General features: G+C 44.8%; 1 protein-coding gene across 1 annotated transcript in view; it reads right to left on the bottom strand.

Moving 5' to 3' along the window:
- Positions 1-5,960: 5,960 nt before the first annotated feature.
- LOC120053331 (bcl-2-related ovarian killer protein homolog A-like) overlaps positions 5,961-21,660 on the bottom strand; it is a 48,360-nt gene continuing 32,660 nt past the window's right edge. The window contains exons 3-4 of the mRNA XM_039000457.1: positions 17,021-17,184; positions 5,961-6,838 (exon numbers count right to left, since the gene is read on the bottom strand). Of these exons, the coding sequence (XP_038856385.1) occupies positions 6,713-6,838; positions 17,021-17,184 (290 nt within the window). The 3' untranslated portion in view covers positions 5,961-6,712. The remainder of the gene's footprint in view (positions 6,839-17,020; positions 17,185-21,660) is intronic.

Genomic DNA, 21,660 nt, shown 5'->3' with positions numbered 1-21,660 from the left:
ATTATTATGAGCCATCTTCCCCTAAGCAACCTCCACTGAATTAGACCCAACCAAATCATGAGAAAACAAAAACATAATTACTGAACACATTGGAAAGAACTAACCAACAAATATAGCAAACTGGAACGCTATTTTGCCCTAAACAGTGAATACCTGATCACCGTGACAGACCCAAAATTATGGAAAGCTTTTGCCTATGTACGGACTCAGTGAGCATAGATAGCCTTGTTATTGAGAGAGGCAGAGCTGACAGGCTATGTGCCCACTGCCCACAAAACGAGGTGGAAACTGAGCTGCACCTAATCTCCTGCCAAATATATGACCATGTTAGACACACATATTTCCCTCAGACCCACTAAGAATTTGAAAACAAATCAGATCTAGTTTCTCAAAGTTGCCAGGATGTCACGTGTCCTACTCATATCAATACACTCATAATACCTTAAGCATTACAAAACTTTTATTCGATCAAATCAACATAAAAACACTTTTGTTGACCAAATTTGACACTCGCATTGAACCCCATACAAAAGCTCCTTGCTTAGTGGGCGAAACAACGTAAAAACGCCATCTGCTGGAGGGACACAGATTTCCCACCGACTTGGGCCTCTGGTACAAGCTGGCCAGCTCTATATCCGGGTCTCATCCGGTTTATGCCTTCGTCACTAGTTACCACAGCCACGAAGTTATAAACGCGACTATTTCTACAATATATATTCTTATAATGTGATTTTAAACCTAACCCTGACCGTAACCATAAATGTACTGCTTATGTATAACCCTAACCTTAAATTAAGAGCAACAAGTACATTTTTGTTTTCATGAATGTTTACGATATAGCCAATTTTAACTTTGTGGCTGTGGTAACTAGTGGAAACCGGTTTAAAATAACCAACATCACATGAGCACAAATGACGTATTTAAAACCTGCATCATCATGATCTGACGTTGTCATCTTCATACAAATGAGCACGGTGACAGTTAATAGTCCTAATGTTATTTAAATCAATATACTGTCACAGTGGTCATTTGTATGAAGATGACAAAGTCAGATCATGAATGACTCCTTGTTCAAATAGGGGTCCCTGGTGTGTGTGTGTGTGTGTGTAAGCTATGTAGCAAGGTGTTCTGAATCAAACCCCCCCTTCTCTACTCCTACCGCCCCTGCTCTACTCCTACCCCCCCTGCTCTACTGCTACCCCCCGCTCTACTCCTACCCCCCCTTCTCTGCTCCTACACCCCCTTCTCTACCCCTACCCCCCTGCTCTACCCCTACCCCCCTGCTCTACTCCTACCCCCCGCTCTACTCCTACCCCCCCTTCTCTACTCCTACCCCCCTTCCCTACTCCTACCATCCGCTCTACTCCTACCCCCTTCTCTACTCCTTCCCCCCCTTCCCTACTCCTACCATCCGCTCTACTCCTACCCCCCTTCTCTACTCCTACCCTCCCTTCTCTACTCCTACCATCCGCTCTACTCCTATCCCCCGCTCTACTCCTATCCCCCCTTCTCTACTCCTACCCCCCCTTCCCAACCCCCTTTTCTCTACTCCTACCCCCCTTCTCTACTCCTACCCCACCCTCCTTTCTCTACTCCTACCCCCACCCCCCTTCTCTACTTCTACTCTACTACTTCTAGAGAGGAACAAGGCCAGTCCTCTTCTGGCTGTGCCAGGTGGAGATTTAAGAGTACGGCATATGGCGATATTGATCTGGTATTGATGTCGACCCAATATCGCCATCTGCCGGCCTTTGGACTAGGAGTACATGTGGCCATTAAGGCCAGATAGTAAATCCAGACGTTTAAATGTTCATAGATGACCAGCAGGGTGAAATAATAACCATGAAGGTTAGAGTGTGTAAAAGTTTTAACACCTCAGTAGTCAATGTCAGTTGTCTTTTCATAACCAGGCATTCTGAAATTCAAGGTCCGAGAGGGAGCATGGCCAGGTGAATCAGGTCAAGGGTCCACAGCAGCAGACAGGACAGCAAAACTAGATCAACAGCACGACCAGGTGGACTTGGAACAGCTAGGAATCGTCTGGCCAGGTAGTCCTGAGGCATGGTCCTAGGGCTCAGGTCCTCCGGGAGGGGAGACAGAGAGAGTGACGGGGTATTTGAGAGAGCATAGCTAAGAACACACAGTACAACTGCCCTGTCATTACTTGTACTAGCTGCTTTTATTATTATGCAACTTTTATTATTATGCAACATATGTTGAGCCACATCTCACGTTTTATTACATTATCTTTGGGGAAGTTTTATTATTTACTACGGTAACGTTCAAGCATCTTTTTAATACCATACACATATTTAATCTGCATCCTACAGTTTAACCAATATGACCGGAATGAAGTTTCTCTCACATTCCAATGTAGAAAAATGTTTGGTGATATAAATATATTGGACACTAGATGGCATTAAATCATGATAGGTTAGCTAATCAAGACCGTATATGGCAGACTGACTATTTGGGGCCATTCACTTGAAAGTAGGCAAAATTGGTAGCTATCCATTTTCAATGTATGATACTGACATTAATGAAACCAATTAAAACAATGTTGAAATATAACACATTTTATTTTCTGAAGACACTCAGTGTTGCCAAATATAATATATGTAAGCTACTGTGTAGTTGTTATTCATGAAATTAAAATAACTTGTAGAATAATACAGACAAAAAATGTCTGAATGGGATTTTAAGTTTCAGACGATGGAGTGATCCATAACATCACAATATTCTACAAAAAACAGTCCCCCCCCCCCTCCCCCACACACACACAAAATCTGGGGGATTTATATAAATCCACACACTCGTCACATAAATCCAATCTTATTTGTCACCGAATACCGAACACCTTACAGTGAAATGCTTACTTACAAGCCCATACATGAAGCATGCAAACAAACGTTATAATCAAAACTATATTTCAAACTGAGGAATTGATCATTATTTCACTTAGTGAAGTCCGTTATCCTTTTCATTCATCTGACCATCGTCAATCCAGAGATCATAAAATCACAACGTCACGTCCTGTGTTTTTCGGTCATTCTTATTTCCAGCCACTAGGGGCTGAACATTCTGCTTTATTTAGAAGCACTGGGAGTATCTCAATTGTTTATTCTTTGAATCTTCGCATCCTCTCTCCTCGCCTCCTTCTCAAAACCAATTGGATGAGAAGGTCAGAGTTCCCTCCGTTTTGACCTGCTCATCCAATGGGGTTTGAGTAGGTGAGGAGAGGGGACGTGAGGAAATAGCAATTGAAATTCTCCCACTCTGTCTGGGCCATATCCACACTTCACTTGACATACAGTATGTGCAGAAATTAAACTCAAATGTATACAAATATTCCATTGCTTTAAATGTAATATTTGCCCAGGAGTAAAAGACGGGTTGGTTGTTTAGCAACAAAACCAACGCATGCACAACTATGGGGCAAAACAGACGAAGTTGGCTTAGATTGTTAACAACATGTAAACTATATTTCATCTACAATGTTTATTGAAAACATAAATAAAGTTGCACAATGAGCACTTGTTGTTTCTCAAATACATCGTCAGAGTTGTTGGTTAGCTCGCTAGCTAGCAAATATTAGCCATATTAGCATAGACCTGACATCAGTCAAAACACCTAAAAACAAGACATGGAATCAAGAACAAGATCAAAATGAGCCACTTACGATTCCCCAACATGGCAGTTTATTGTCATTGTTACTAGCTATCTGACCATCCAGAATCAGGGCAGTTTGTTGTCATTGTTGCTAGCTATCTAGCCATCCAGAATCAGGGCAGTTTATTGTCATTGTTGCTAGCTGTCTGGCCATCCAGAATCAGGGCAGTTTCTTGTCATTGTTGCTAGCTATCTAGCCATCCAGAATCAGGGCAGTTTATTGTCATTGTTGCTAGCTGTCTGGCCATCCAGAATCAGGGCAGTTTATTGTCATTGTTGCTAGCTATCTAGCCATCCAGAATCAGGGCAGTTTATTGTCATTGTTGCTAGCTGTCTGGCCATCCAGAATCAGGGCAGTTTCTTGTCATTGTTGCTAGCTATCTAGCCATCCAGAATCAGGGCAGTTTCTTGTCATTGTTGCTAGCTATCTAGCCATCCAGAATCAGGGCAGTTTATTGTCATTGTTGCTAGCTATCTAGCCATCCAGAATCAGGGCAGTTTATTTTCATTGTTGCTAGCTATCTAGCCATCCAGAATCAGGGCAGTTTCTTGTCATTGTTGCTAGCTGTCTGGCCATCCAGAATCAGGGCAGTTTCTTGTCATTGTTGCTAGCTGTCTGGCCATCCAGAATCAGGGCAGTTTCTTGTCATTGTTGCTAGCTGTCTGGCCATCCAGAATCAGGGTAGTTTATTGTCATTGTTGCTAGCTGTCTGGCCATCCAGAATCAGGGCAGTTTATTGTCATTGTTGCTAGGTATCTAGCCATCCAGAATCAGGACAGTTTATTGTTATTGTTGCTAGCTATCTAGCCATCCAGAATCAGGGCAGTTTATTGTCATTGTTGCTAGCTGTCTGGCCATCCAGAATCAGGACAGTTTATTGTCATTGTTGCTAGCTATCTAGCCATCCAGAATCAGGGCAGTTTCTTGTCATTGTTGCTAGCTATCTAGCCATCCAGAATCAGGGCCGTTTCTTGTCATTGTTGCTAGCTATCTAGCCATCCAGAATCAGGGCCGTTTCTTGTCATTGTTGCTAGCTATCTAGCCATCCAGAATCAGGGCCGTTTCTTGTCATTGTTGCTAGCTGTCTGGCCATCCAGAATCAGGGCAGTTTCTTGTCATTGTTGCTAGCTGTCTGGCCATCCAGAATCAGGGGAGTTTATTGTTATTGTTGCTAGCTGTCTGGCCATCCAGAATCAGGGCAGTTTCTTGTCATTGTTGCTAGCTATCTAGCCATCCAGAATCAGGGCCATTTCTTGTCATTGTTGCTAGCTGTCTGGCCATCCAGAATCAGGGCAGTTTCTTGTCATTGTTGCTAGCTGTCTGGCCATCCAGAATCAGGGGAGTTTATTGTTATTGTTGCTAGCTGTCTGGCCATCCAGAATCAGGGCAGTTTCTTGTCATTGTTGCTAGCTTTCAGGGCAGTTTCTTGTCATTGTTGCTAGCTGTCTGGCCATCCAGAATCAGGGGAGTTTCTTGTCATTGTTGCTAGCTGTCTGGCCATCCAGAATCAGGGCAGTTTCTTGTCATTGTTGCTAGCTGTCTGGCCATCCAGAATCAGGGCAGTTTATTGTTATTGTTGCTAGCTATCTGGCCATCCAGAATCAGGGCAGTTTATTGTTATTGTTGCTAGCTATCTAGCCATCCAGAATCAGGGCAGTTTATTGTAATTGTTGCTAGCTGTCTGGCCATCCAGAATCAGGGCAGTTTATTGTCATTGTTGCTAGCTATCTAGCCATCCAGAATCAGGGCAGTTTCTTGTCATTGTTGCTAGCTGTCTGGCCATCCAGAATCAGGGCAGTTTCTTGTCATTGTTGCTAGCTGTCTGGCCATCCAGAATCAGGGCAGTTTCTTGTCATTGTTGCTAGCTGTCTGGCCATCCAGAATCAGGGCAGTTTCTTGTCATTGTTGCTAGCTGTCTGGCCATCCAGAATCAGGGCAGTTTCTTGTCATTGTTGCTAGCTGTCTGGCCATCCAGAATCAGGGCAGTTTCTTGTCATTGTTGCTAGCTGTCTGGCCATCCAGAATCAGGGCAGTTTCTTGTCATTGTTGCTAGCTGTCTGGCCATCCAGAATCAGGGCAGTTTCTTGTCATTGTTGCTAGCTGTCTGGCCATCCAGAATCAGGGCAGTTTCTTGTCATTGTTGCGAGCTATCTGGCCATCCAGAATCAGGGCAGTTTCTTGTCATTGTTGCTAGCTGTCTGGCCATCCAGAATCAGGACAGTTTATTGTCATTGTTGCTAGCTGTCTGGCCATCCAGAATCAGGGCAGTTTCTTGTCATTGTTGCTAGCTGTCTGGCCATCCAGAATCAGGGCAGTTTCTTGTCATTGTTGCTAGCTGTCTGGCCATCCAGAATCACAACACACGTCCTTCTGCTCTTAGAAGCGCGTTTTTTTTGTGTAACGTTATCAGTTAACCAGTCTATGTAAGCATAAAGAAAACAAGGAATGTGACAGAGAGAGCTATAGAAAAACAGAGATCCAGATATAGAATAACTAGAATGGGCATTCCCATTCCAGTCAACTGTTAATGCTATGGATCATTATGTATAGACTACTACCTCACAATACAGCTGGAGAATCTGTACTTGTACGTCACAATAATACTGTCAAGCTAAATCGATAAATACCCTGTTCAAGGCAGACGTAGCTAACAAGCTTATTCAAGTCGATGTTGCAATGCCAGTGCGTTTGTTTCATTTGTTTGTGAAGGCCCAAGGTGCTCGTCAGTGGCAGTGGCGGAGGTGCAGTGTAAACCACAACATATCTAGAACTCTAGAGGAGTGATGGCTGCAGCTCAGACAGACGCCCGGTTGGCTGAGTGCCAGTCTGTTTGGGCTGTCATGACAACTCCTTGACACTCACTGTCATGACAAACTCCTTGATTGAAACACTCAAAACAAACATGTTTGGCTTGACAATGACAGCAATAGAGTTGTCAGGAGCTCGAACAGATCTGGGACCAGGATAAGGCTCTTTTGTCCTACACTGGCGGATGGGGCAGGTTGTCCATCGTGTGGCCGTGACTCAACTCGTCCTCCGTTGTCACTTGTCCCGGAGCAGGTAAAACACCATGGCCTTCAGGTAATGTCCACAGGCGCAGGTAGCAGACACCAACCAATGGGAGCGGAAGCTGGGGTCCGTGTTCACCACGCACTTTGTGATATCAGCCTATGAGAGGAGAGAGAGTGGGTGACAGTCAGCCTATGAGAGGAGAGAGAGTGGGTGAATGTCAGCCTATGAGAGGAGAGAGAGTGGGTGAGTCAGCCTATGAGAGGAGAGAGACAGCATCACTCGGATACTGCACGTCCCAATCACTCAGATACTGCACGTCCCAATCGCTCAGATACTGCACGTCCCAATCACTCAGATACTGCACGTTCCAATCACTCAGATACTGCACGTCCCAATCGCTTAGATACTGCACGTCCCAATCACTCAGATACTGTATGTCCCAATCACTTAGATACTGCACGTCCCAATCACTCAGATACTGCACGTCCCAATCACTCAGATACTGCACGTCCCAATCCCTTAGATACTGCACGTCCCAATCCCTCAGATACTGCACGTCCCAATCACTTAGATACTGCACGTCCCAATCCCTTAGATACTGCACGTCCCAATCACTCAGATACTGCACGTCCCAATCACTCAGATACTGCACGCAGACATGGACCTGGGGTGGAGAGTCAGGACACAGACATGGGACCTCTGAAGGAGAAGGGTGGAGAGTCAGGATACAGACATGGACCTCTGAAGGAGAAGGGTGGAGAGTCAGGACACAGACATGGGACCTCTGAAGGAGAAGGGTGGAGAGTCAGGACACAGATATGGGACCTCTGAAGGAGAAGGGTGGAGAGTCAGGATACAGACATGGACCTCTGAAGGAGAAGGGTGGAGAGTCAGGACACAGACATGGACCTCTGAAGGAGAAGGGTGGAGAGTCAGGACACAGATATGGGACCTCTGAAGGAAAAGGGTGGAGAGTCAGGATACAGACATGGGACCTCTGAGGGAGAAGGGTGGAGAGTCAGGACACAGACATGGGATCTCTGAAGGAAAATGGTGGAGAGTCAGGACACAGACATGGACCTCTGAGCAGAAGCTGGGCACTTATGATTTCACAGGTCAAAGTTTCACAGGCAGTTGAGGGATGCCCTATATACCAGTCAATTTCCTTTACACAGGGAGTGACCCTTTAACAGTTAGTCTATAACCAATGAATGCCAGAAAAATTACCTGCATTAACAGGAAGATATTATATTACAAAATGTGTTTGACACACGCTGCTCTAAGCAAATAGATATTATCTAGACTAGAGGTCAGGTTAAAATGTTCATTAAAAAACACGTTTACGTTGACCATGTCCAGAAAAAAGTAGAAGGAAATATGGCGAAGGTGCAAGTATGCAATGTCCCAATCAAACAAAACACTGTAATCTTAACTCATATTTCAAAATACCACTTGTGACAATTGGTCAAAAGGTTTTGACTGGCAATAAAAAAAATACATGATAAGGAGAGAGAGAAAAAATTGTCCTTAAGACATAAGAAAACATTGAGACTAAATAAGTAGGCTACATCAACACAGAGTTCTACTATCTGATAATAGCAGCCGTTTCCTTCTCAATGTTGTGGTATGGGTTTTTATCAGCAACGTTTCCTGACCCTTTCAGTTTTTGTAAATCGGTCAGTGCCTAAGCATTTCTGTGAAATGTACAGTATGGCAACTGCAAGTTACAAAAGAGACGACTAGGACTAGAATTGGGGTAAATCTGCACCTAATTTTACAAGGTTGTAGTTGGTTACACAACACATTGTGTTCCATACTAATCTGATAAAAATAGGTCAGGCTGTCTTGAGAAATCAGAGGGTTATACTACGTACCGGGTTGGAGAAGTTAGCAAGGTAACTTTGGTCAACTCTGAGTTCAACTCGGGATAACCGATCATAGGAATGTTGCTCGCCTTTTAGCCAGGTACATTTTTATGGCAACGAATCCTTCAGAACTAACCTGGTCCAGGGCAGGCTAACTCAGGGCTAACTCTGTTTATCCTGCATTCAGAACTAACCTGGTCCAGGATAGGCTAACTCAGGGCTAACTCTGTTTATCCTGCATTCAGAACTAACCTGGTCCAGGGCAGGCTAACTCAGGGCTAACTCTGTTTATCCTGCATTCAGAACTAACCTGGTCCAGGGCAGGCTAACTCAGGGCTAACTCTGTTTATCCTGCATTCAGAACTAACCTGCTCCAGGGCAGGCTAACTCAGGGCTAACTCTGTTTATCCTGCATTCAGAACTAACCTGCTCTAGGATAGGCTAACTCAGGGCTAACTCTGTTTATCCTGCATTCAGAACTAATCTGGTCCAGGGCAGGCTAACTCAGGGCTAACTCTGTTTATCCTGCATTCAGAACTAACCTGCTCCAGGATAGGCTAACTCAGGGCTAACTCTGTTTATCCTGCATTCAGAACTAACCTGGTCCAGGGCAGGCTAACTCAGGGCTAACTCTGTTTATCCTGCATTCAGAACTAACCTGCTCCAGGATAGGCTAACTCAGGGCTAACTCTGTTTATCCTGCATTCAGAACTATCCTGGTCCAGGGCAGGCTAACTCAGGGCTAACTCTGTTTATCCTGCATTCAGAGCTAACCTGGTCCAGGATAGGCTAACTCAGGGCTAACTCTGTTTATCCTGCATTCAGAACTAACCTGCTCCAGGGCAGGCTAACTCAGGGCTAACTCTGTTTATCCTGCATTCAGAACTAACCTGGTCCAGGGCAGGCTAACTCAGGGCTAACTCTGTTTATCCTGCATTCAGAACTAACCTGGTCCAGGGCAGGCTAACTCAGGGCTAACTCTGTTTATCCTGCATTCAGAACTAACCTGCTCCAGGATAGGCTAACTCAGGGCTAACTCTGTTTATCCTGCATTCAGAACTAACCTGCTCCAGGATAGGCTAACTCAGGGCTAACTCTGTTTATCCTGCATTCAGAACTAACCTGGTCCAGGGCAGGCTAACTCAGGGCTAACTCTGTTTGTCCTGCATTCAGAACTAACCTGCTCCAGGATAGGCTAACTCAGGGCTAACTCTGTTTATCCTGCATTCAGAACTAACCTGCTCCAGGATAGGCTAACCCAGGGCTAACTCTGTTTATCCTGCATTCAGAACTAACCTGCTCCAGGGCAGGCTAACTCAGGGCTAACTCTGTTTATCCTGCATTCAGAACTAACCTGCTCCAGGGCAGGCTAACTCAGGGCTAACTCTGTTTATCCTGCATTCAGAACTAACCTGGTCCAGGGCAGGCTAACTCAGGGCTAACTCTGTTTATCCTGCATTCAGAACTAACCTGGTCCAGGATAGGCTAACTCAGGGCTAACTCTGTTTATCCTGCATTCAGAACTAACCTGCTCCAGGGCAGGCTAACTCAGGGCTAACTCTGTTCATCCTGCATTCAGAACTAACCTGCTCCAGGGCAGGCTAACTCAGGGCTAACTCTGTTTATCCTGCATTCAGAACTAACCTGCTCCAGGGCAGGCTAACTCAGGGCTAACTCTACTTATCCAGAATGAAATGTCTGAGCTGCAAGTTGAGGGCCAATGAAATCAGATTCCCTCCCTCTCGCAAACATTGCATCATCCACTTAATTCGTTCATACACAGTAAAACGTTTGTATGATGTTATCAAATCAAATTTATTTATATAGCCCTTCTTACATCAGCTGATATCTCAAAGTGCTGTACAGAAACCCAGCCTAAAACCCCAAAACAGCAAGCAATGCAGGTGTAGAAGCACGGTGGCTAGGAAAAACTCCCTAGAAAGGCCAAAACCTAGGAAGAAACCTAGAGAGGAACCAAGCTATGAGGGCTGGCCAGTCCTCTTCTGGCTGTTATAACAATTATTTTATCGATAGTAGTGGGGGAAAAAGGTGTTGTGTGCATTGATAAACACACCAAAGAAACGGGGATATCTAGTCAGTCGAACAACTGAATGCTTCTTCCCCATTTAACCCAACCCCTCTGAATCAAAGAGGGGTGGGGGTGCCTTAATCAACATCCACAGCACCTGGGGAACACAGGGTTAACTGCCTTGTTCAGGGGGCAGAACGACAGATTTTTTTTACCATGTCAGCTCAGGGATTCAAACCAGGAACCTTTCGGTTATTGGCCCTAACGCTCTAACCACTAGGCTAACTGCCGGCGTTAACAGCTACCTAACGGCATTAATGAAACGTAATAAAATAAAGACGTCACTTCTAAGAGTCTGGTGAATATGCAAGATCACTCTTCTTTCATTTTGATTTCTGCACAAATGTAAATGTGGCACTGACTTGTCCATAATATTAATGTTTCAGCATCGCCTCATTGAATAGTTTTGGGGGGTCGACTAGCACTCGTAGTTACAAGCCTGCTAGAGTTAGCCGACAGGCGGAAGAGCAAAATCCACAGTCGTAGCACAGATGAAGCCTAAACTGGAATGTGAAAGCTAACTGAAGCTAGGTCACTTCAGAAAAGCAAGGGTACATCTAGCTACGTACATAGTATACCCTTCTGGTTTCAACTGGAACCTGCAGAGATGAGGTCAGAGGAAAGTGGATTAGGTCACGTAGACCTCTTTCATTATCTGGCATGTTTAACTTCCAATGGGCCAAGGTTTGTGTCCCAAATGAAACCCTTTGGGTCCTGATTGAATGTAGTGCACTACATAGGGAATATGGTGTCATTTGGGACACAGTACCCAGCCCTGCTGTAGAGGGATTCTTGGTTGATTTTTAAGCTTTGCCAAAAGAGCAGGACTCACAGATCTAGGCCACGGCTCCTTGCCAGGCCTCCTCTCTGCTCTCTGCTCCGAGAACCAGTTGAGCTCCACACTTTGCTCTTTACAGATTTATATTCGATGTTCTCTAGAGCAAGACTATATTGAGACATTCTTTTGGAGTTTATTAAAGTAGTGGCTCAAATATATTCAACTCCATTTCTGGATGTTTTTATTTGTATTTTTTTAGAAATAGCTATTACAGACACCTCATGCTTTCAGGTGAAATCTTCGGGTTAGTAAAAAAACACAGTGCCTTTTTACTATGTACAGAGCAAGGAGTTTTGTTTTTGCACAGTCATGATTGTGTTGTGTTCAGGCTCTTGTTTGCCTCTGTTTTATTTAGCTATTCTCTCAGTGGACACGTTCAGGACACTTCAGGACACGTTCAGGACAGACCTGATAGGTGGGTACAACATAGGGAAACGCATACAGCTGTCATAGTCAATGCACAATGTATCTGTACAGACACTCTGCACACTCTTCGGGGAAAAAAAGAAGGTGCTATCTAGAATCTAAAAGGGTTCTTCGGCTGTCCCCATAGGATAACCCTTCGAAGAACCCTTTTTGAGTTCCAGGTAGAACCCTTTTTGAGTTCCATGTAGAACCCTTTTTGAGATCCATGTAGAACCCTTTTTGAGTTCCAGGTAGAACCCTTTTTGAGTTCCATGTAGAACCCTTTCCAAAAATGGTTCTACCTGAAAACGCTAAAGGGTTCTACTATGGGGACAGCCGAAGAACCAATTTTGGAACCCTTTTTTTCACTAAGATTGCAGACACAGGCTTTCTTACTGTCCACTGTTCTCGTCTTAGTGCCGAGTCTGTCATCTAGGAGATCAATCATGAGTTTTACACACGTCTGTCTATTATCAACTATTCTAAACGAACCACAGACTTAGTCAATCACTGAACCACAGGCCTGTTACATAAGAGGTCAAAGTTGAGCAATGCAACTTCTCTTTCTGTTTCCTAACTTGTTCTTGTCCTTATACATACTATATGTTCTGACAAGTATCCATGCAGTACTACTGACAGGGTTCTGACTAGTATCCATACAGTACTACTGACAGGGTTCTGACTAGTATCCATACAGTACTACTGACAGGGTTCTGACTAGTATCCATACAGTACTACAGACAGGGTTCTGACTAGTATCCATACAGTACTACTGCAGGGTTCTGACTAGTATCCATACAGTACTACAGACAGGGTTCTGACTAGTATCCATACAGTACTACAGACAGGGTTCTGACTAGTATCCAGACAGTACTACTGACAGGGTTCTGACTAGTATCCATACAGTACTACTGACAGGGTTCTGACTAGTATCCAGACAGTACTACTGACAGGGTTCTGACTAGTATCCATACAGTACTACTGACAGGGTTCTGACTAGTATCCATACAGTACTACTGACAGGGTTCTGACTAGTATCCATACAGTACTACTGACAGGGTTCTGACTAGTATCCATACAGTACTACTGACAGGGTTCTGACTAGTATCCATACAGTACTACTGACAGGGTTCTGACTAGTATCCATACAGTACTACTGACAGGGTTCTGACTAGTATCCATACAGTACTACTGACAGGGTTCTGACTAGTATCCATACAGTACTACAGACAGGGTTCTGACTAGTATCCATACAGTACTACTGACAGGGTTCTGACTAGTATCCATACAGTACTACTGACAGGGTTCTGACTAGTATCCATACAGTACTACTGACAGGTTTAGGGTTCTGACTAGTATCCATACAGTACTACTGACAGGGTTCTGACTAGTATCCATACAGTACTACTGACAGGTTTAGGGTTCTGACTAGTATCCATACAGTACTACTGACAGGGTTCTGACTAGTATCCATGCAGTACTACAGACAGGGTTCTGACTAGTATCCATGCAGTACTACTGACAGGGTTCTGACTAGTATCCATACAGTACTACTGACAGGGTTCTGACTAGTATCCAGACAGTACTACTGACAGGGTTCTGACTAGTATCCATACAGTACTACTGACAGGGTTCTGACTAGTATCCATACAGTACTACTGACAGGGTTCTGACTAGTATCCATACAGTACTACTGACAGGGTTCTGACTAGTATCCATACAGTACTACAGACAGGGTTCTGACTAGTATCCATACAGTACTACAGACAGGGTTCTGACAAGTATCCATGCAGTACTACTGATAGGGTTCTGACTAGTATCCATACAGTACTACAGACAGGGTTCTGACTAGTATCCATACAGTACTACTGACAGGGTTCTGACTAGTATCCATACAGTACTACAGACAGGGTTCTGACAAGTATCCATGCAGTACTACTGACAGGGTTCTGACTAGTATCCATACAGTACTACTGACAGGGTTCTGACTAGTATCCATACAGTACTACTGACAGGGTTCTGACTAGTATCCATACAGTACTACAGACAGGGTTCTGACTAGTATCCATACAGTACTACTGACAGGTTTAGGGTTCTGACTAGTATCCAGACAGTACTACTGACAGGGTTCTGACTAGTATCCATACAGTACTACTGACAGGGTTCTGACTAGTATCCATACAGTACTACTGACAGGGTTCTGACTAGTATCCATACAGTACTACTGACAGGGTTCTGACTAGTATCCATGCAGTACTACTGACAGGGTTCTGACTAGTATCCATACAGTACTACTGACAGGGTTCTGACTAGTATCCATACAGTACTACTGACAGGTTTAGGGTTCTGACTAGTATCCAGACAGTACTACTGACAGGGTTCTGACTAGTATCCATACAGTACTACTGACAGGGTTCTGACTAGTATCCATACAGTACTACAGACAGGGTTCTGACTAGTATCCATACAGTACTACAGACAGGGTTCTGACTAGTATCCATACAGTACTACTGACAGGGTTCTGACTAGTATCCATACAGTACTACTGCAGGGTTCTGACTAGTATCCATACAGTACTACAGACAGGGTTCTGACTAGTATCCATACAGTACTACAGACAGGGTTCTGACTAGTATCCAGACAGTACTACTGACAGGGTTCTGACTAGTATCCATACAGTACTACTGACAGGGTTCTGACTAGTATCCATACAGTACTACAGACAGGGTTCTGACTAGTATCCATACAGTACTACTGCAGGGTTCTGACTAGTATCCATACAGTACTACAGACAGGGTTCTGACTAGTATCCAGACAGTACTACTGACAGGGTTCTGACTAGTATCCATACAGTACTACTGACAGGGTTCTGACTAGTATCCATACAGTACTACTGCAGGGTTCTGACTAGTATCCATACAGTACTACAGACAGGGTTCTGACTAGTATCCATACAGTACTACTGACAGGGTTCTGACTAGTATCCATACAGTACTACTGACAGGGTTCTGACTAGTATCCATACAGTACTACTGACAGGGTTCTGACTAGTATCCATACAGTACTACTGACAGGGTTCTGACTAGTATCCATACAGTACTACTGACAGGGTTCTGACTAGTATCCATACAGTACTACTGACAGGGTTCTGACTAGTATCCATACAGTACTACAGACAGGGTTCTGACTAGTATCCATACAGTACTACAGACAGGGTTCTGACAAGTATCCATGCAGTACTACTGACAGGGTTCTGACTAGTATCCATACAGTACTACTGACAGGGTTCTGACTAGTATCCATACAGTACTACTGACAGGGTTCTGACTAGTATCCAGACAGTACTACTGACAGGGTTCTGACTAGTATCCATACAGTACAACTGACAGGGTTCTGACTAGTATCCAGACAGTACTACTGACAGGGTTCTGACTAGTATCCATACAGTACTACTGACAGGTTTAGGGTTCTGACTAGTATCCATACAGTACTACAGACAGGGTTCTGACTAGTATCCATACAGTACTACAGACAGGGTTCTGACTAGTATCCATACAGTACTACTGACAGGGTTCTGACTAGTATCCATACAGTACTACTGACAGGGTTCTGACTAGTATCCATACAGTACTACTGACAGGGTTCTGACTAGTATCCATGCAGTACTACTGACAGGGTTCTGACTAGTATCCAGACAGTACTACTGACAGGGTTCTGACTAGTATCCAGACAGTACTACTGACAGGGTTCTGACTAGTATCCATACAGTACTACTGACAGGGTTCTGACTAGTATCCATACAGTACTACGGACAGGGTTCTGACTAGTATCCAGACAGTACTACTGACAGGGTTCTGACTAGTATCCATACAGTACTACTGACAGGGTTCTGACTAGTATCCATACAGTACTACAGACAGGGTTCTGACTAGTATCCATACAGTACTACTGACAGGGTTCTGACTAGTATCCAGACAGTACTACTGACAGGGTTCTGACTAGTATCCATACAGTACTACAGACAGGGTTCTGAATTGTATCCAGACAGTACTACTGACAGGGTTCTGACTAGTATCCATACAGTACTACTGACAGGGTTCTGACTAGTATCCATACAGTACTACTGACAGGGTTCTGACTAGTATCCATACAGTACTACTGACAGGGTTCTGACTAGTATCCATACAGTACAACTGACAGGGTTCTGACTAGTATCCATACAGTACTACTGACAGGGTTCTGACTAGTATCCATACAGTACTACTGACAGGGTTCTGACTAGTATCCATACAGTACTACTGACAGGGTTCTGACTAGTATCCATGCAGTACTACTGACAGGGTTCTGACTAGTATCCAGACAGTACTACTGACAGGGTTCTGACTAGTATCCAGACAGTACTACTGACAGGGTTCTGACTAGTATCCAGACAGTACTACTGACAGGGTTCTGACTAGTATCCATACAGTACTACTGACAGGGTTCTGACTAGTATCCATACAGTACTACTGACAGGGTTCTGACTAGTATCCATACAGTACTACTGACAGGGTTCTGACTAGTATCCAGACAGTACTACTGACAGGGTTCTGACTAGTATCCATACAGTACTACTGACAGGGTTCTGACTAGTATCCACAGTACTACTGACAGGGTTCTGACTAGTATCCATACAGTACTACTGACAGGGTTCTGACTAGTATCCATACAGTACTACTGACAGGGTTCTGACTAGTATCCAGACAGTACTACTGACAGGGTTCTGACTAGTATCCATACAGTACTACTGACAGGGTTCTGACTAGTATCCATACAGTACTACAGACAGGGCCTGCTGTAGACCCACATTATATGAAAGGTAAACATTCCCACAAGGCAGTGCGGTCTGAGCTATATCATCAGTCAACACCGCCTTCCCTGCTGCAGAGACATAAACCACCACGACGGTGAAACCATAGAAACACATCCACTACCAAGTCAGCCACACTGAGGGTGTCTGACTGCAGTCGACTGATGGGCTTTTCATTCCAGCAATGCGATGTCTATATGTGAGTATAGAAACCTAATCTATAAACAAAATGGGACCTCTAACGTTCTATAGATTATATTTCTATGGTGGTGAGGACTAGTGTTCCTCTTACCCATCCTCCTCTCTTCTTCAACCAGGAGACCAGGCTCTTGAGGACAAACTCCCCCATGCAGTCTACGATGGTGTGGACCATGGCAGGGTGACCGTGCCTCACGCAGTCCACCGCCAGGGCACCGGCTACCGTATACAGGGACACCACCTTCCCCCACGTTATACCTGAGGAGAGATGCAGACAGAGACTCAGACACTAGAACCTTCTACAGCAGACACATAAACACCCAGTACGACTAACAGTGCAGACACTGTCTCTTCAGACAGTCAAGTCTTCAGACATGTTTATAAAGTTATAGCGCTTCCAACACATTTAAATAATCGTACAAAAATGTACACCTATTTATTGACCATTTCCTTTAAGCTTATTTACACAACGGATAATGTAAAATTATTAATGCATAATACTGAGACTCTATAGCAATGACGTGAGATAATGGCTTGGGTTAAACATCATCATGCTGCCTGACGGATGCATGACAGAGCATTACCACTAAGCAGTGCATTTCTGAGCTCCCTGTCTGTCTGTCTGAGCTCCCTGTCTGTCTGTCTGAGCTCCCTGTCTGTCTGTCTGAGCTCCCTGTCTGTCTGCCTGCCTGCCTGTCTGTCTGTCTGTCTGTCTGTCTGTCTGTCTGTCTGTCTGTCTGTCTGTCTGTCTGAGCTCCCTGTCTGTCTGTCTGTCTGTCTGTCTGAGCTCCCTGTCTGTCTGTCTGAGCTCCCTGTCTGTCTGTCTGTCTGTCTGTCTGTCTGTCTGTCTGTCTGTCTGTCTGAGCTCCCTCCCTGCCTGCCTGCCTGTCTGTCTGTCTGTCTGTCTGTCTGAGCTCCCTGTCTGTCTGTCTGTTTGAGCTCCCTGTCTGCCTGTTCGTCTGCCTGTCTATCTGAGCTCCCTGCTCCCTGTCTGTCTTTCTCTCTGAGCCCCCTGCCTGCCTGTCTGCCTGTCTGCCTATCTGTCTGAGCTCCCTGTCTGTCTGAGCTCCCTGTCTGTCTGTCTGTCTGAGCTCCCTGTCTGTCTGTCTGTCTGAGCTCCCTGTCTGTCTGTCTGTCTGAGCTCCCTGTCTGTCTGTCTGTCTGAGCTCCCTGTCTGTCTGTCTGTCTGTCTGTCTGTCTGAGCTCCCTGTCTGTCTGTCTGTCTGTCTGTCTGTCTGTCTGTCTGAGCTCCCTGTCTGTCTGTCTGTCTGTCTGAGCTCCCTGTCTGTCTGTCTGTCTGAGCTCCCTGTCTGTCTGTCTGTCTGAGCTCCCTGTCTGTCTGTCTGTCTGTCTGTCTGTCTGTCTGTCTGTCTGTCTGTCTGTCTGTCTGTCTGTCTGTCTGTCTGTCTGTCTGTCTGTTTGAGCTCCCTGTCTTTCTGAGCTCCCTGTCTGTCTGAGCTTCCTGTCTGTCTGCCTGCCTGTCTGAGTTCCCTCCCTGTCTGTTTGAGCTCCCTGTCTGTCTGAGCTCCCTCCCTGTCTGCCTGTCTGTTTGAGCTCCCTGTCTGTCTGAGAGACCGGAGTGTGTTTGAGGAGCTGACTGCATCTCTGCCAGGAACTCCTTCAGTGAAGGGGGGAGAGAGAGAGAAAAGGAGAAAGAGAGGAGGTAGAGAGAGAGGGAGAGACAGAGCGAGAGGTAAGAGAGACAGAGAGAGGGGGGGGGGGGGAGAGAGAGAGAGAAAGACAGAGCGGGAGGTAAGAGAGACAGAGAGAGAGAGGGGGGAGAGAGAGAGAGAAAGACACAGAGCGAGAGGTAAGAGAGACAGAGAGAGAGAGGGGGGAGAGAGAGAGAGAGAGAGAAAGACAGAGCGAGAGGTAAGAGAGACAGAGAGAGAGAGACAGAGAGAGAGAGAGAGAGAGAGAGAGAGAGAGAGAGAAAGACAGAGCGAGAGGTAAGAGAGAGAGAGAGAGAGGTAAGAGAGAGAGAGAGAGAGAGAGAGAGAGAGAGAGAGAGAGAGAGAGAGAGAGAGAGAGAGAGAGAGATTTATGCTTATTTATTTTAACTTGTGTGCTTTAACCATTCGTACATTGTTACAACACTGTATATATATAATATGACATTTGTAATGTCTTTATTGTTTTGAAACTTCTGTATGTGTAATGTTTACTGTTAATTTGTATTGTTTATTTCACTTTTGTATAATATCTACCTCACTTGCTTTGGCAATGTTAACACATGTTTCCCATGCCAATAAAGCCCCTTGAATTGAATTGAATTGAATTGAGAGAGAGAGAGAGAGAGAGAGAGAGAGAGAGAGAGAGAGAGAGAGAGAGAGAGAGAGAGAGAGAGAGAGAGAGAGAGAGAGAGAGAGAGAGAGAGAGGAGTTATGCAACTAGAAGCAGCAGCCAGACATTCAGCAGACATGCCTAACTGCCCGTGAACAAGACCCCACCAATACACCAGAAACAGCCAGGCCATCTCTAAAAGGGTTACATTATTCCTTACTAGCTCAGACATTTATCAAACTTGAAGCATTTGTTTTCAGTAAGGATTTTATCTAGTACACTACCATTTATGGTAAGGTGTTCTGGCTATGAGGACTGAATAGTTCCTCGCACAATCTAATTCCTTTGTCCAAATAAGCAAATTTTCAGTTCTAAGTAACATAAAATGATTTCTCATCCAAACAAATAGTTCTAGGGATTTTGATCTGAAAATGTAATATAATCAACTGACAATGTAATGGACTCTGTGTGTAATATAAGGTTTAAGTCCAACGTCATGGATTCAACAGTCATTCCCTGACAGAATGGGGCCATGTCAACACGACTATAATTAGTATAGCTATAGATACCATAGATACTATAGTCTCTTGTGATAGATTGTAACTATGTTTATCTCAAAACAAAAGAAACATCACAACAAAGACCCCCTGTCTATCAGTGTGAGACTTCTCCTGTCTTACACCTGGTCAAATAACTCTCTTTCTCTCCATTACTAACGTAGAGGAGAGAAAGTTCTGTATGTAGCCGGACTCGAGCTGTGATACAGCCCAAATAGACCTCTATTTCCCTTCGGGGGCTCTGGTCAAAAGTACTGCATTGTATAGGGAATACGATGCCATTTGTGACAGCCATACATTCTATTTTGGACCCTGTGGTTTTAGTAAAGACTAGTCTACTGTGAGTGACAACAGGACTAGGTCAACTCAACTAGGTCAACAGCAGAGTGACAACAGGACTAGGTCAACAACAGGACTAGGTCAACAGCAGAGTAACAACAGGACTAGGTCAACAGCAGAGTGACAACAGGACTAGGTCAACAGCAGAGTGACAACAGGACTAGGTCAACAGCAGAGTAACATCAGGACTAGGTCAACAACAGGACTAGGTCAACAGCAGAGTGACAACAGGACTAGGTCAACAACAGGACTAGGTCAACAGCAGAGTAAAAACAGGACTAGGTCAACAGCAGAGTGACAACAGGACTAGGTCAACAGCAGAGTGACAACAGGACTAGGTCAACAGCAGAGTGACAACAGGACTAGGTCAACAGCAGGACTAGGTCAACAGCAGAATGACAACAGGACTAGGTCAACAGCAGAGTGACAACAGGACTAGGGCAACAACAGGACTAGGTCAACAGCAGAATGACAACAGGACTAGGTCAACAGCAGAGTAACAACAGGACTAGGTCAACAGCAGAATGACAACAGGACTAGGTCAACAGCAGAGTAACAACAGGACTAGGTCAACAACAGAGTAACAACAGGACTAGGTCAACAACAGAGTAACAACAGGACTAGGTCAACAACAGGACTAGGTCAACAGCAGAGTAACAACAGGACTAGGTCAACAGCAGAGTAACAACAGGACTAGATCAACGGCAGAGTGACAACAGGACTAGGTCAACAGCAGAGTAACAACAGGACTAGATCAACAGCAGAGTGACAACAGGACTAGGTCAACAGCAGAGTAACAACAGGACTAGGTCAACAGCAGAGTAACAACAGGACTAGGTCAACATCAGAGTAACAACAGGACTAGGTCAACAGCAGAGTGACAACAGCAGAGTGACAACAGGACTAGGTCAACAGCAGAGTGACAACAGGACTAGGTCAACAGCAGAGTAACAACAGGACTAGATCAACAGCAGAGTGACAACAGGACTAGGTCAACAGCAGAGTAACAACAGGACTAGATCAACAGCAGAGTGACAACAGGACTAGGTCAACAGCAGAGTAACAACAGGACTAGATCAACAGCAGAGTGACAACAGGACTAGGTCAACAGCAGAGTAACAACAGGACTAGATCAACAGCAGAGTGACAACAGGACTAGGTCAACAGCAGAGTAACAACAGGACTAGGTCAACAGCAGAGTAACAACAGGACTAGGTCAACATCAGAGTAACAACAGGACTAGGTCAACAGCAGAGTGACAACAGCAGAGTGACAACAGGACTAGGTCAACAGCAGAGTAACAACAGGACTAGGTCAACAGCAGAGTAACAACAGGACTAGGTCAACAACAGAGTAACAACAGGACTAGATCAACAGCAGAGTAACAACAGGACTAGGTCAACAACAGAGTAACAACAGGACTAGGTCAACAACAGAGTGACAACAGGACTAGGTCAACAGCAGAGTGACAACAGCAGAGTGACAACAGGACTAGGTCAACAGCAGAGTAACAACAGGACTAGGTCAACAGCAGAGTAACAACAGGACTAGATCA

This window comes from Salvelinus namaycush, chromosome 9 (assembly GCF_016432855.1).
Source record: "Salvelinus namaycush isolate Seneca chromosome 9, SaNama_1.0, whole genome shotgun sequence".
NCBI classification, from domain to species: Eukaryota; Metazoa; Chordata; class Actinopteri; order Salmoniformes; family Salmonidae; genus Salvelinus; species Salvelinus namaycush.
Note: the sequence above shows the minus strand (reverse complement) of the source record. Positions and strands in the feature narration are given on the sequence as shown.